Source organism: Urocitellus parryii, chromosome 3, assembly GCF_045843805.1.
Source record: "Urocitellus parryii isolate mUroPar1 chromosome 3, mUroPar1.hap1, whole genome shotgun sequence".
In the NCBI taxonomy this organism is placed as follows: Eukaryota; Metazoa; Chordata; class Mammalia; order Rodentia; family Sciuridae; genus Urocitellus; species Urocitellus parryii.
Window position 1 is genome coordinate 174,555,501 of NC_135533.1, and position 16,191 is coordinate 174,571,691.

Below are 16,191 nucleotides of genomic sequence, written 5' to 3' on the forward strand. Positions count from 1 at the left end.
TTGCCAACCTAATGACACCTATCTCAAAACATAAATGAAAAGAGCTGGGCTGGGGATGTGGCTCGAGAGGTAGGGCGCTCACCTGGCATGCATGCGGCCCAGGTTCGATCCTCAGCACCACATATAAACAAAGATGTTGTGTCCGTCGAAAACTAAAAAATATTTTTAAAAATTCTCTCTCTCTCACTCTCTCTTTAATAAAATAAAATAAATAAATGAAAAGAGCTGGAATGTAGAGAACCCCTGGGTTCAATCCCCAACACCACAAAAACAAAACTAAAAAAATTATTGTGTTCTACAACCAAAGCCTCTGACTATAAAAATATTTACCTCTTTCATTAAATGAAAACAATCATTTCAACAGTTTCCTACTGAGGTATGAAAATACATTCACTTAATAACAAATATAACAACTTTGAAATGTAAACTTACTATTTTCTAAAAAGTATTTTCAGTGACTCTAGAAGCAATTTATACTATAATGTATTCATACTGGCTGACATGAAAAAATGTGGAGGACAGAAGCAGTCAACCACAGTGGTGAAACTAGTAAAACAGAATGAGACCTATGGTTATTAGTTGACAATGATTTTTTTTTACATTTTTTTTTGGTAGTTGTAGATGGACAACATGCCTTTATTTTATTTATTTTTATGTGGTGCTAAGGATGGAACCCATTGCCTCACAAATGCTAGGCAAATGCTCTATCCCTGAGCTACAGCCTCAGACAATGATCTTAATTTGGAGAAAGGTTTACCATTCAAGTAGCAGTAAAGAAAGGCTGGCATTCAGAAGTCTGAAAGTAACACTAGAGAAAAGGATGTGGTGAAACTCTACCATCTTTTCTTCCTCAACATCTGTACATCATGAGATAGGCAATGTTATAACTGTGAAAAAAACATCATAAGCTGGGTGTGGTGGCCCATACCTGTAATCCTAGCAACTCAGGAGGCTGAACTAGGAAGATTGCCCTAAGCAACAAAAAATAAAACAAAGACATGAAGATCATAAACTTATCTTGCATTAACCAACTACTAGTTTAAAATTTATTTATCCAAAAATTGGTTAATGTGGAATAAATTTTAGTAATCATATTTCTGTATCATATAAAATTGTTAGATCTTTTTAAAAACAGGGAAATGTAATTAGAAAAAATTTAGCTTTTTCATTAACAAATGCTAATTTCCACTTATAAATACTGAAATTTGGCCAACTTTTAGATGGCATATATGTAATACATCTTGGATATATGAACAGATATTTATGATAATTCAGTCATTACTTGTACTATCATATAAGTTAATTATTTTGTTATTTTAAAATATCCATAATTAGGAAAGCTTTTGCCTTCAATATTTTGGAAAACTAATACTAGAAAATATATAAATTTTTCCCCAAATTATGCTAAAAAAGGAAAAAATTAATAAAACCCAGCTCTAAAAACCAATGAATGAAGTTATGAGAAAGTGAAAACAAAGACAAGTTTTAATGACATCTATACCAACCTTTTCCAAGTCAAGGAGACAGGCCTCAGAATGAGACCTATACTGCTTAGACCTTGATCTTGAATTTCTAGTCTCCAAAATTATGAAAAAATAAAATTTCTGTTGTTTGGGCCATAAAACATATTTTAATGGCATCTCTTTTACTGCAATATTTTGCAGTGTATCATCTTTTAGGCCATTTATTATCTGTAATTTCAAGGAGGAATTACATCTAATATGTATTTAACAAACAAGTTAAAATTCAAAGAATAATGTATTTGCTACTTTAACATTCTATTTTTTCTTTTTGGCAGCACTGGGAATGAAATTCAGGGCCTCATGTGTGCTGAGCCAGTACTCTATCACTGAGCTATATTATGCTTGTTATATTTTAAAAGGAAGAGGAAGAAACAAATGTAACTTATTTAAAGCGTTAGAGATTATAAAAGTTTTTTCTTAAGTAGTAAATGAAGGATAATCTTAATAAAATGTAGATACTTAAAAAGATTTTTTTTTAAGACAGTGCCTTGCTATATTGCCCAGGGTGCTCTCAAATTCATGGGCTGAGGAGATTCTTCCACCTCAACCTCACAGGTAGTTGGGACCATAGGAATGTGCCAGTATGACTGGCTAAAATATTTTTATTAGAATATTTTGTAAAATCAATGCACTTGTATAGAAGGGATATCAAATCTCTTAATTAACCTTTTACTAATTGAACCATTCATCTGTTCATAGTACACAGAGAAAGGTTTTTTTTTTTTTTTTTTTTTTTGTACTTGGGATTGAACTCAGGGTCACTCAACCACGAAGCCACATCCCCAGCCCTATTTTTTAGAAGGGGTCTCACTGAGTTGTTTAGGGCCTTGCAAAGTTGCTGAGGCTGGCTTTGAACTCAGAATCCGCCTGCCTCAGCCTCCTGAGTTGCTAGATTACAGGCATGTGCTACAGTTCCTAGTGTTCATTTCTTAAAATCTGTCCAAAAATAAAAGGAATCTCTTAATGCATTAGTTTCATTAACTATGCTTTGCTTTTCCAAGCATTTCAAACTTAAAGAAATAAGACAAGACATCCAGGTGCTTTAAAATCCAAGGCCTTTAATTCAGTTTTGGTAATGACCAAAATGCCTTCACAAAATCTCTTTTGGACTATAAATAGAAGGCACTCTAGGCATTACTTAATACCCTTAAAGCAGTGATTCCTTCTGATGCTGGTGGACAGAAAACATTAAATGGCAGGGCTTAGATATTAACAAAGTCTTCTAAAAAAAACTCTGAAAATCACACAAAAAAATTACCAGTCTTTCTCAGTTTCCAATGAAACTTTAAGTTATTCTTACAAGTACATAATTTGAAATTAAAGAGATAAACTGTGTGAGTATAATGTTTTCAAACATGTTAAGTTTCAGTTACATACAGTAAATGAGGACACCATTATCATGCTAATTGGCATCTTTTGCTACTCTTTAGCTGTGCAAAATAAACTTGAAATGACACATCCTGTAGTGGTATAATTTAAAAGATCCTTGATATGACACTAATGACTCAAATTCTGGTCACAAACTGTATATAAATTGTAAGATTATTAAAATACACCTTTTTGAAAAATAATAAGATGACCATTTATACCTAAATAAAATTTCCAAGAAAGTTATGAAATACTTTAGCATAAAAAAGTAGTTGCCCCTTTTCTGAAAGGTCAACTGTAGTTTCACAAAATAACCCCTATGATGCTAGGCAAATGAGTTCTTCCAAATGCCATACTCTAGACGTAGAGGTATGCTTCAAGATACTGCATCCATGAGGAAAGGGCACATCTGGGTATCGAACCACAGTAGACCAACTTACAAACACAAGGAGCCTTTCTTAGGTCAGGAATGCCCTTTAGAATTATAGCAACAGAGAACAAGAGATAGCTTCTGAAGTCACTTCTTTTACAAATACATACAACTATATTTGGTAGTTGAGAGGGTAATTAAGACACAGCTATTTACATTTGTGCTACATCATGTGTGCCTATTTTAAATAGTGGCTTCTGTAGGATATTCTCATTCAAACACAAACCAATCTTACTAAACTAAATCACATTCTTCTTTTTTGGCAAGGTAGTATAAACAAAAGAGAAATAACAACAACAAAAAAAAAACCATAGTAACCATAACATTGATTCAAAACAAAAGTTCCCATGTTAAACAATAGGAAGAATGTTCGGAGAAACATTAGTTTTGGGGAAATAACACTACCCAACAAATAATGCTGGAAATCAACCTTATAATCACTCAAATAACTATCGAATAAAAGGCTTATGAATGCCTTTGAAATAATAATACTTCAGTTTTAAAAAATATTTGATTATGAGATTCATAATTAGAATTATCTTTGAAAAGCATCCAAGCTTATTAATTTACACAGACCCAATGAATAAAGAGTAAAGGAAAATAAAGTCTTCCATAATTAATACTAGATGCCTTCTTGCCTCTGGAGAAAGTGGTAAGATTACATTGTGAAAATAGTGAAGAAAATAATGAAATAAAAACCTATATGACAATTGAAAAAAACCACCATGCCTTCTAATAAACATTTTTAAGCATTGATTAGTCAATATAATCCTTCATAAAATTATGTTTCATAATCAAATAAGAAAAAGCCTCAAGAGTAGCAGCTGGACTTTGTGAAACATGAAGGACAACGAAAGGCACTACATAAGCATCAACTATAGTTGGACAGTTCAGTCTTTTCCTTCTTAAGAAGATAGCCAGTGTGAATGTTATTTTTATAACCCCCTGAGTTTTAACATGATTGGGCAAAGCAGCACCAATTTAAAAAAAATATCTGCAATGCCAGCACTGCAGTTTGGAATCACATATACCGATGGCCCCTCAGGTCTCTCATAAGAGCACTTTAGAACATGATTAAAAATATAGAACTGCCTTTCGGTGTTTCAGTATTAAAGTGGAACCACCACAGATATCCATTTTTAAAAATAATGCAATAAAAAGTTCTGTTTATACAATACAGTCTTTCCACCCTGTATCTTAGCATTCACAGCTATTTTCCACTCTGCTGCCACTGGAAGATCTTTGTGCGTCTGGTTGAAATGTCAGTATGCTTCATGATGCACAATCCTTTTTGGCTGGAAAATATCACGTCATGCCTGTTTTGAGCAGTATGCCTTGCAGGTCCTCTGGCAATGCTAAGATAATTGCATCTATGTGTGTCCGTAACTTTTCCATAGTGTCAGGTTTCACAGGTAAATGCTCTCGATCAGCCTGCAACTACAACATTTGGCAGCATTTAAATGGATCTTTATTAATATATTATGATCTCTATATAAACAGTCTTAACAGTCTAACAACTTGGAAACTTTCAGTCTTTTTGTTCCCCTTTTTTTTGGTACTAGGGTATTTTACCCCCAGCCCTTTTTATTTTTTGGGACAGGGTCTTAATAAGTTGCTTACGACCTCACTAAGTTACTCAGGCTGGCCTTGAACTTCAGATCCTCCTCTCTCAGCCTTCCAAGTTACAGGGATTACAGGTGTGCACCACCAAGCCTAGCTGGAAACTTTCCATCTCAGACTAGAATTTACAGAAACTAAAAAATCAAAGAACATGCCATTTAAAAAAATACATGAATAAGCCAAAAAAGGGCTCCTATATAAATTCACAGATAAAACCTAGATATACTACATGATATTAAATATAAATGGCAATGTTTTTGTAGAATTCATTAAATTCATGTAAAAATCTTTAGAATAATATGGCATCTCTATGATCTCCCCGAGTGACCAAATATTTTTGTTCAGATCTACCATCAACAGACCAATCTCAAATCTTCTTATTTTAAGTTACATCTGTGATACATCATAGAGCATTAGCTCAAATAAGAGGAAAATATCTTCACACACCAATTTAATCTTCAGCTGCTTTGGCTACATACCAGCTTATTTTTCAGCTTCAGTACAAGGTCTACTATTTCTACTTCTGTGTGTTTCTGGATCCAGAGAAGTAGGTCCTAGAACAATAAGCAAATCCCAAATCAGTATGTACTCAATATTCAAACCTCTTTATTTTAATAGCCAAGGCTAATGCAAAAGAAGGAAAAGAACTGTATTTAACTCATATATACCATTACAATATAAGAATAATTATCATAGTATTCTAGAAATTGTTCGTTAGGTAAGTTTTGACATTAGTTGGAAAAAAGTTTATACTATTTGGAAGTAAAACAAAATGGAAGAAAGTTCCTTTCTGAGATAGTCCTTTTAGGTCAACCAACCAACAGACAACTAAAACACAAAATTGTGGCTGGACACAGGGGCATATGCTTGCAATCCCAGTAATTTGGGAGCCTAAGGCAGGAGGATCACAAGATCCAAGGCCTGCATCAGTAATTTAATGAAATCCTATCTCAAAATAAAAATTTTAAAAGGACAGGAGATGAAGCTCAATGGTAAAGCACCCATGGGTTTAATTTTCAGTACCAAAAAAAGTAAAAATTGTAGCTCAATGCAATATTAAATTCCTTTCCCATACCAATAAATAATTTATAAGAAATATTAGTAGCTGGATGTAGTGGTGCACACCTGTAATCCCAGCGGCTCAGGAGGCTAAGACAGGAGAATCGCACATTCAAAGCCAGCCTCAGTAATGTCAAGGTGCTACGTAACTTAGTGAGACCCTGTCTCTAAATAAAATACAAAATAGGGCCGGGGATGTGGCTCAGTGGTCGGGTACCCCTGAGTTAAATCCCAGGTACCAAAAAAAGGATATATATATATATTGATTAACAAATCAAGAAAGCTGAACATGAATGTATTACTGGATGTAAACTTTGTATCTTCAAATAAGCTCTCCTGGACTTACTTTGTTGTTTTCTTCATTCTTTTTCTCAGAGCCAGAATCACTGGGAATTTATGATTAGAAAGAAAACACTGAGGCTAGGCTGCCTCAATATTTAAAGCTAAATACAAAAGAAAAATAAGACTATATATTTTCACAAGTAGTTCAATTTAAAATGGGCTGGTGGTAAATTATACTGTATGAAAAACCAATCCAAGCCATGAAAAATTTGTTAATACTGAGTGAGAAAGATGAAAAGATGGAAAAGATCTGAAGTTAGATGGCTTGAATCTGAATCCTAACTCCCTCCAGTTGCTGATGAATATTAAGCAACCAGTTCTCCAGAAAAAGTCTTTATAGTATTTGCCAACTGTATGCAATTTCAAACTACCAACCTGAAGTCACTAAATGCTTAACTAGGAAAAGATGTGCACAATTAGCTCTTATGGACAAATGCAAGTGGACTCCAGAGCACTGCTGGCTCTGCTACTTAGTGGTGATGTGAAATTAAGACAAGTCACTCAAGTTCTAAGCCACAAGTAAAGATCCTAACATGCCTACCTTGATGAATTGTGAAGATTAAAAAAGGAGTACCCATATAAATCATCTACACACAGTCCCTGTCACAAAGTATATGATCTAGAAAAGTTAAATATCATTGCTATTTATAAAGATGCAGACGTGGGCATTATCTTCAACCTCTAAAGATAATTTTATCTTTACTTTTAATAGTTGTTAGTCATCACACAAACACACTTTTTCTACCTCTTCACAAAGAGCTTCTAGATGGAGTGCCTCTAGTTTTTGAGTCATTTCTTTTCGCCGAGTCTTGAACCAGCCATCAAAATTTGGAGACTTTAGAAAATGCCTATTAAAAATAAATGCAAGAAGCAAAGTTTGACTATGACTTATTTCCTCTCTTTAGTACATTTCTTATCTATAATTCAGAAAAACATTCCAAATAATAGAATTTTCTAAAAAGAATGTATAAGGCCCATTTTTTATTTTGTTTTCTTTTAAAAAAAGCTCTACAGATGGAGGGAAAAGACTAACCTGTAAAGTCCAATCCAATCGCCTTTTATTCTAGAAGTTAGCTGAGGTCCTGTTTTCTCAAGTGTTTTCATAAATTCTTCTGGAAGGAACTGTCTTAATTGGGGTGGACTCTACAAAACAAGATATACTATTTTAAAAAATTAGAAATGGATACATTCAGAGAAGTTAATTATAATTACAAAATTTAAATAGGAATTTATTTGGATATATTCATACCTTCCATGGAGAGATACTTTTCTGCAAAGGCATCAAGCTTGCCACATACCTTTCCTAAAACCAAAAAATAAGTTAATAACTGGGGTTGTGGCTCAGTGATAGAGTGCTTGCCTACCATGTATGAGACACTGAGTTCAGTTCTTAGCACCACATATAAATAAAGAAAATAAAGTCCATTGACAACTAAAAAGATATTTAAAAAAAATAAGTTAATAAAAGTTAGGCATTCTTACCTAAAGGTCTTCTGGGGACAGGGGCAGCAGTTACTAGGAATTGAACCTAGGAAGCACTCTACATACAGCCACATCCCCAGCCTTCTTTTTTTGTGTGTGGTGTTGCCAAGTTTTCCAGGTTTGACTCAAACTTGTGATCCTCCTACCTCAGCCTCTCTATTTGCTGGGATTACAGGTATGTGCCACCATGCTCAACCCAGAGCTCTTAAACTTAAAAAAAAAAATGGGTTTCCTAGTATAATATTATGATATATATTTTGGGGTTTTTATCCACAGTTCCTGACTTATAACTCCCTTCTCAAGGCAGGCCACAGAAACTAGACTATCTCTCTCCCAAGGTGAGTCATAGAGACTCTAATCTTCCAACTAACTAGGAACTGCTGAACATACAAATAAATTCTCTGATATACCTTGTCTGATAGTAGATGATGAGACCCCCATTTCAGAAGGGGTCCTGTCCCATACCCACAAGGAAGGAATGCTGAAGAATATGAATACACACACCTTGCTGGTTTTCTCCACTCAGTCTATTAGCATTAGATCATATCTTTTTTGTCCAATCACATATTAACATAGTTATCCATGCTTTAATCATGCCAATGCAATAAAGTCTCCATAAGAACCCAAAAGACAGTGTGTGTAGAACTTCCCAACAGCTGAATACATGAAGTTCCAAAGGGTAGTACAACAGGAGAGGACATGGAAGCTCCATGCCCCTTTCCCCCCCATCTTACCTTATGTATTTCTTTATCTGTATCATTTGTAATACCCTTTATAATAAACCAGTAAATGTTAAGTGTTTCCCTAAGTCTGTGAGTCATTCAAGAAAATTAATCAACACCAAGGAGGGGATTGTAGGAACCCAACCACCAGGCAGTTGGAAGCACAGGTAAACAACTTGAGGTATCTGACTAAAATCTGAACAGAAGGGTGCAATCTTGGGAACTGAGCCCTCAACCTGTAGGGTCTGATGCTATATCCAGATACACAATGTCAGAATCAAAATAAAGGACATCTCACTGGTGTCTGTTGCAGAACTGCTTGCTTGCTGGTGGACAGAAAACCTACACCATGTAGATCACAGAAGTGATCTATGTTGTGAGTGTACAGGAGACTGAATCATTTTTTTTCTACTCACCATCATATGCTCTTTCAAATTAACAGCAACAACTCCATCAATGCCCACAATAGATATAGCTAAATTTAGATTGAGCTGGAAGTCATTTACAACAAAAATGTTACTAAATCTTTGACAATCCAAGAGAGAACATTTTTTGCTTTGTTTTGTTTTTTTTTGAGCTGGGTATCTCACTATGTTGGCCAAGTTGGTCCCAAATTCATGGGTTCAAATGATTCTCATACCTCAGCTTCCAAAGTAGTTAGGACTTACAAATATGCATCACTGCACCCAGATCTTATTTTAGTGATAACTGTTAACCTTATTGAGTAACTATGTGCCAGAAAATATACTAAACATTTTACATGCATGATCTCTTGTAATCCTTGCAACCATGCTCTGTGTTAGATATTACTGGGAAACCAAAGCTTCAAAAAGCTAAGTAACTTCCCTCTGTCTCTGAGCTATGATCCCAGCCTGAAAGGTAGGTATATAAAGAGAACAAAAGTAATTGACATCCACACACCAAGAAACAACATTTCTTCCCCAAAATGAACAAAGATCTTCAGATTGCCCTTATATAATGTTCAGATAGATTATATTAATAACTAGACAAATAACTAGACAAAATTTATGATGCAGTTTCCAGGTAAGGACCACATTGTGATAGAGTCTGTATGTTTATGACATTCCACTGAATTTCTTAAAATAGTCATATCATTTAGTCATTTACTCCATAAATATTAGAATGCTATCACATGCCAGACTGAGGAAATGAAAACAAGACAGACATGATCCCTGTTGTCCTGAAGGATAGTTTCATGAATATGATATCAATCTATATTTAAAAAACAATATCAGAGAAAGAAAATCCAAGGTAACCTTCTTTTAAGGTACAAAACACAACAATCAAAATAGTATTTCAGTCAGGCACAGTGGCAGACACTTGTAATCCCAGAAGCTCTGGAGGGTGAGCCAGGAGGATTGTGAGTTCAAAGCACCTCAGCAAAAGCGAGGTGCCAAGCAACTCAGTGAGACCCTGCCTACATAAAATACAAAAGAGATCTGAGGATTTAGCACAGGTAGAGCAATCCCCCAGTACTCCCTCCAAAAAAATAGTATTTCACATTAAACTAGTGAGTGGATGTGCCTAGGACAAGCTCCTTCTTCAGACTGACCCAAGCAGAGGCATAACCCTCAGCTCTGCATTGATCCCCAATCAGGCAGCTGTAGCTGCCCTCCAAGGTCATGTCAGAGCAGTTTCCAGGCTGCAGAAGAACCTGAAGAGCTATTGGACAGAACTGCACTTTAGCAATAATGGAAATGGGAGCAGTGCTTCAGTTTCAGTTTTTGTTTATAATGATGACATGGAAAAAAAACTGCCAGGTGCCAAGCACGAATCTGGGATGCAGTAGTTCCAAGAGTTCTCAATGTGACAGCCATCTCACTCATAGGCACCACTAGATACAAATAGAGCTTCTGAAACAGACACCCTTAGCATTAGAGAAAACAACAGCTCTCAGTCCAAGAAAGATGTTATTAAGGAAAGAAGCTGGAAGATCTTGAAGAAAAACTTGGATTGAATAAATGGCTGATCAAGTCATCTAAAAAATATATCTCCCCAAGGAGTTCCTCCTTAAATACCAGAAGTACACATCTATTCTCAGTATGAGAAACACCACACTAAAGAGAAAGGAGCATCTTCTTGGTGAAATTTCTAAAGGTTTTTCATCTCTGCTGCTCTTTCCTCCACTGGCCATTGGCTCAGGAACTATGTTAGAAGGCATATAACAGCCTCCACCAGCATCTTTTGATAAATAATTAGATCTGACTATGTTCATACAGTGTGGATATATAGCTGAGCATCTGACAGCTAACTGAAGACCTAACATGATCCTTGGATTGTTGTTCAACCTATGTTTATTTGTTCTGTAAATGCTGTATTCCTAATATAGTAGATTGAAAGAACAGACATTAAACTATTATTACAAACCTGTGGAATCAATCAATAAGTGTGTGTCAGACTGATTCATAGCTACTATAACAATTTAGTGTTGAATTTTCTTTAGATACTAGGGAAAAATAAATACCTAATGTAAATAATTATACTAAACCAGTCATGATGTATGTAGTATTTTCAAAATTACCTATAACTTGGGCTGGGGTTGTGGCTCAGTGCCAGAGTGCTTGCCTTGCATATGTGAGGCACTGGGTTCAATCCTCAGCACCACATAAAATAAAATAAAGATGTTGTGTTCGCCGAAAACTGAAAAATAAATATTAAAAAATTCTCTCTCTCTTTAATAAATAAATAAACAAAATATATTGTACCCATGTATAACTAAAAAAGTATTTTTTAAAAATTACCTATAACTTTAATTCACCTAAAACACTTTGTTTCCAAAGAATGAATAACACTGATATTAAAATCACTACATTAAGAGGTTTATCCAAAATATTGTGGTCTTATATTCATCAACTGTAGAAAATACTGTTTAATTTACATGGTTGCAGGGTATCTTACTAAAGACTACAATTAACTATGCTAATAGTTATTAATAATATAAATAAAAGTCCAGCTACAAATTATGCTGTAGCTAAGTGTGGTGGTGCATGCCTATAATCCTAGCTACTCAGAAGAGTAAGACAGGAGAATTGGAAGTTCAAGGCCAGTCTTAGCAACTTAACAAGACACTGTCTCAAAATAAAAAATAAAAAGGGCTGGGTATATAGTTCAATGTTACAGCACCGCTGGTTCAATCCCCAGTACCAGGGTAGGGAGTAGAAAAAACATCCACTTCTATATAGTTCATACACTAAACTGATTTTGTTTTTGCAGTATAAAAAATTCAACTTCTGATTGTTAAGTAATCATTTGGATGATCAGTTTTATGTCAAAGGCACCTACTTAATATCTTTTTTTTTTCCCCCTGTATTAAGGACCAAACCCAGGAGTACTCCACCTCTGAGTTTCATTACCACCTTTGTTTGTTTGTTTTAATTTTGAAACAAGGTCTAAGTTGCCCAGGTTGGCCCCAAATTCTCCTGCCTCAGCCTTCCAAGTTGCTGGGATTACAAGTGTGTACCACTGTGCCTACTTTTTCTTGGTATATTTTACTGTTCATCACTCTGGATTATTGGATTTAATTTTATCACTCGCATTCAACTTCTGTGTGCTCTTAAAATCATCTTTATTCTAAGCAAACTGTATCCACTTTCAAAGAATGGAAATAGAAAAAAAATATTTTTTGCCAAATTAAAAAAAAATTCAGATCAATGATCTCATTTAAGATTCATACAAACATGGAAAGTATTTAGGTAAAGTAGAATTAGCCACATATTACAAACATGGAAACTGAAGAAAAAGAGGAATGAACTGGCTTATCAAAGTTGCACAGTTAATACCAGAACAAAGAATCCAAGTCTCTTGCAAAGGGCTTTATGCTAAATTATTAAGCAGGCAAAACACACAACTTAAGGCTTAGAGGATGGGAAAATAGTTCATATAACTTCAACAAATCATTAAATTAAGCAAAGACACATTTGTTAACTTACTAATGGAATGATGAAACTTTGCGTCAGCTCCAAAAAATATCGACGGAGAATCACACTTTGAGCCTCAGAAGGACGTTTCTGTTGTACACCCTTAAAAGAGGAAATAATGAGAACCTACGTTCTAGTGGTCAGAAATATAAAACACTGATAATTACCAAGTTCAACTTTGTAAACATACATTTATGTTAACATAAAAAACCTAGAACTTAATCTTCCAGTAATTTAATTTGAAGTTAATTGTGTCTTATCCTGTGAAATGAATCATTTGCAAGAAGTTGGAAGAGTAGAGGGAGGGGAGATAGAGAAAGAGTGATCCATTAGTTCTAAGTTACAGCCAGGATCAAGAAGTTCTGGTGTGCTATACTGAACAGTAAGGTGGCTATAGATAATAATTATGTACTGGATATCTCAAAAATCCAGAAAAAAAGGAGTTTGAATGTTTTCACCATAAAAAAAATGATGAAAAAATTGAGGATAGGTATGTTTGACCTGATTTAAGCATTAAATAATGCATACATGCATCAAAACATCACATGGCACACCACTAACATGTATAATTTTATGTTTTTGCTTCAATTAAAAAATAAATTTTATTTAAACACAAACAGAACCTTTAAAGCAAAACTTAAAGAGACTTTAGCTTAGGGAACATCCTATACTTAAAAACATCAATTCATGCTGTACACAGTGCACACCTGTAATTCCAGCTACCTGGAAGGCTGAGGCAGGGGGCCTGCAAGTTCAATGTCAGCCTCAGTAACTTAAGAGATCCTGTTTAAAAAAAAAAAAAAAAAAACGGGGGAGGGGGGCACTAGGGATATAACTCTGGTAGAGCACCCCTGGGTTTGAACTCTAGTAACACACACATCAAAAAAAAAATCAGTTCATAGTGAAGAAATCTTAATTTCATATTTTCTATATTAATACTATTTACATTTAAAAACTTTATCTCCTACCATTAGATGCTGAACTACCCCTCATGGTAGAATCTATGACTTTCTTTTTACTATAACTCCCAAGTTTCTAGAAAGATTGGCACTTCTTAGTAGATACAGCTTCAATATTCAAGCTATTACTCTGACTTTTATAAAACTTTGGTTTTAAAGTGAGATTCACTGGGCTTGGTGGCACACACTTGTAATCATATCATCTCTGGAGGATGAGGTAGGAGGATTTCAAGTTTGAGGCCAGCCTCAGCAACTTCGCAAGACCTTGTCTTAAAATTAAAAAAAAAAAAAAAATGCACTGAGGATGTAGCTCATATGTATAGCACCTGTGGGTTCAATCTCCAGTAAAAAAAATAATAGACTCTATTTCACAAAGCATATATTGCCTAAATAGATATTACATACCAGAACAGAGACTTAATAATATGAATAAGTAATTACCTTCTGTAATTGTTTTATGATCTCTTCATCTCTATTTAGATATGGCTTATAAGAAGTATAAACTCCTAAGAAGAAAAGAAAAGAATATGGTAAAGAGAAAAATTCAACTACCAGAGAAGTATATATTTAAAACTTAATAAAAGTCAATACCATCTCTTCCTGAACAGTGCCTGAGGTGATCTGTGAAAATGGTTCTTATTCTCTTAACCCAGAAAGTCCCCCCAAAATCACACAAATCGAGAGGTTCAAATCTTTATGTTCACTTTAAGAATACCTGTGAAACTGCTTAATCCATCAAGGACATGCATACATGAAAAGCCACCAAGTATTTGAAAGAAGTCACTTTAAAGAAGCAATATGTACCATTCTAGTATTACAATGGTGGAGTTGGTTGATATTGCAGGCCAAGTGAGGCTGGACATAGGGTCAGTGACCTATAATTTTTGCATTTAGAATTTAAATTAGAATAAAATTAAGTTCTTAAATAGTTAATTTCAATTAAATCCCACTTATTTTAAATAGTTAAATTTTTAAAATTTTTATTCATTTATTTTTAATTGGTTCTAATTACTTACACATGATAGAAGAATGCATTTTGACACCTTGTACACAAATGGAGCACAACTTTAAATGGTTAAATTCTTGAATTTAGAATTTTTGCAATACCTGCTTAAAATGCAGAGAGTAATGCTGAACTTACATGTCGATTCTCTGATTATTGACCATATACCAAGGTGAACAAAGCACATGAAACACACTGCCATACTTAGAGAGCTCATGGTTGGATTAATCCATACATGAGCTCCCCTACTACACTGAAATGATCCTCCCTGAAAAGAAATAAACTGTTCCTAAACCAGAAGAGAAAGTTGCACAAAAGAAAAAGACATCCTAGAAGAAGTGGAAGAAATCAAAACTTATGGCACAGAAATAAATTCAGCATAAAATAAATATAAATAAAAGTTAAGAAAAGAAAAAAAAGAAGTCAATACCAGGTTTTGAATCCAGAGTCTTTAGGTTCTTCAATTTTTTCACTTTAACTTGTTTAGGAATTTCACCTGAAGGAAACAGCATAAGCATCCTTATTAATGATTATAATCATACATATTACAAAACTGGAATTTTATATAATTAATGATCTAATAACTGTTAAGAGTGCTGTAAATAAAGCATTATTCTTAACATCAATTAATACTGAAGAGTTCATTCCTAATATATTAAAACTGGAAAAGAGGAACATTGGATTATTAACACTATAGAAACAATTCAGGTAAACTGTACTAAAAATAGATATTTGATCTTTGATTAATATGTATCTATCATTACTTAAATTGTTCCCTTTTTGTTACTCAATTTGTAATTTAAAATGTATGTGCAAAGTACATGAAACTAGAAAATTATGTTTCAAATAGGAATAAGATACCCTTTAAGAGCAAATGGAAGGGTAGGGGTGTAGCTCAATGGTAGAGCACTTGCTTAGCAGGCACAAGGTTCTGGGGTATAATTCCTAGAACGACCACAAAAAAAAAAAAAAAAAAGTAAATAGAAAAGAGAGAAACTCCAAAGTGACCAAGCAGATATAATATTCAAAAGTTTTATTTTTTGTTATTTCCAGAACGTCCATCTTTGGACTATAGAAACTTACACTGTCATCAAGTGATAAGAGTGTGTGCAACCACCACAAGTCTGAGCCACAGATCACAGAGCTGAGACGGCTGCTGTGTCGAATAGTATAGTACAGGTAATGGCCCTGATCTTGTGGTCAAAGGAAGCCATAACCTAAACAACCCATATAATAGGCAGAAAACAAAATGCCTCTAGGATCACACTTAAAAGTGTCACGAACAGGGCTAGGGTTGTGGATCAGTGGTACAGTGCTTGCCTAGCATATGTGAGGTACTGGGTTTGATCCTCAGCACCACACACAAAGAGAAAAAATAAAGTTATTATTTTTTTAAAAAGGGTCATGAACATACATGTTTTAAAAAACATTTTTTTCCTATTTTCTGCCCTCCCTCTCGTTGCTAAAGAGTAAAAGAAACTAAAGATTGAAAAAAAAAATCTAAAAACTATCTAATCCAAGCATCTAAATTTAGAAAATATCTTTCTTTAAACATTACATAGATCAAACAGGTAAATGTGCTATATACAGGGGTGGGATTGTTGCAATAAGGAACACTTTCACTGGCAATCTTATATTGTTAAAAAAAATTTTTAAGAGTATGTTCTATGGTAAAACAGATATTTTAATAATCTTTTTACCCTGAAATAATTTCAATCTTACAGAAAAGTTGAAAAACAATTCAA

The 16,191-nt window shown here is 34.2% G+C and overlaps 1 protein-coding gene across 1 annotated transcript in view; it reads right to left on the minus strand.

The window, feature by feature from the left end:
- Positions 1-3,094: 3,094 nt before the first annotated feature.
- The window catches only part of Dennd6a (DENN domain containing 6A), a 67,523-nt gene continuing 54,426 nt past the window's right edge, over positions 3,095-16,191 (minus strand). Inside the window, exons 13-20 of the mRNA XM_026388559.2 lie at positions 14,877-14,942; positions 13,885-13,949; positions 12,497-12,586; positions 7,592-7,645; positions 7,376-7,485; positions 7,088-7,190; positions 5,421-5,495; positions 3,095-4,758 (exon numbers count right to left, since the gene is read on the minus strand). Coding sequence (XP_026244344.2) covers positions 4,627-4,758; positions 5,421-5,495; positions 7,088-7,190; positions 7,376-7,485; positions 7,592-7,645; positions 12,497-12,586; positions 13,885-13,949; positions 14,877-14,942 — 695 coding nt within the window. The 3' untranslated portion in view covers positions 3,095-4,626. The remainder of the gene's footprint in view (positions 4,759-5,420; positions 5,496-7,087; positions 7,191-7,375; positions 7,486-7,591; positions 7,646-12,496; positions 12,587-13,884; positions 13,950-14,876; positions 14,943-16,191) is intronic.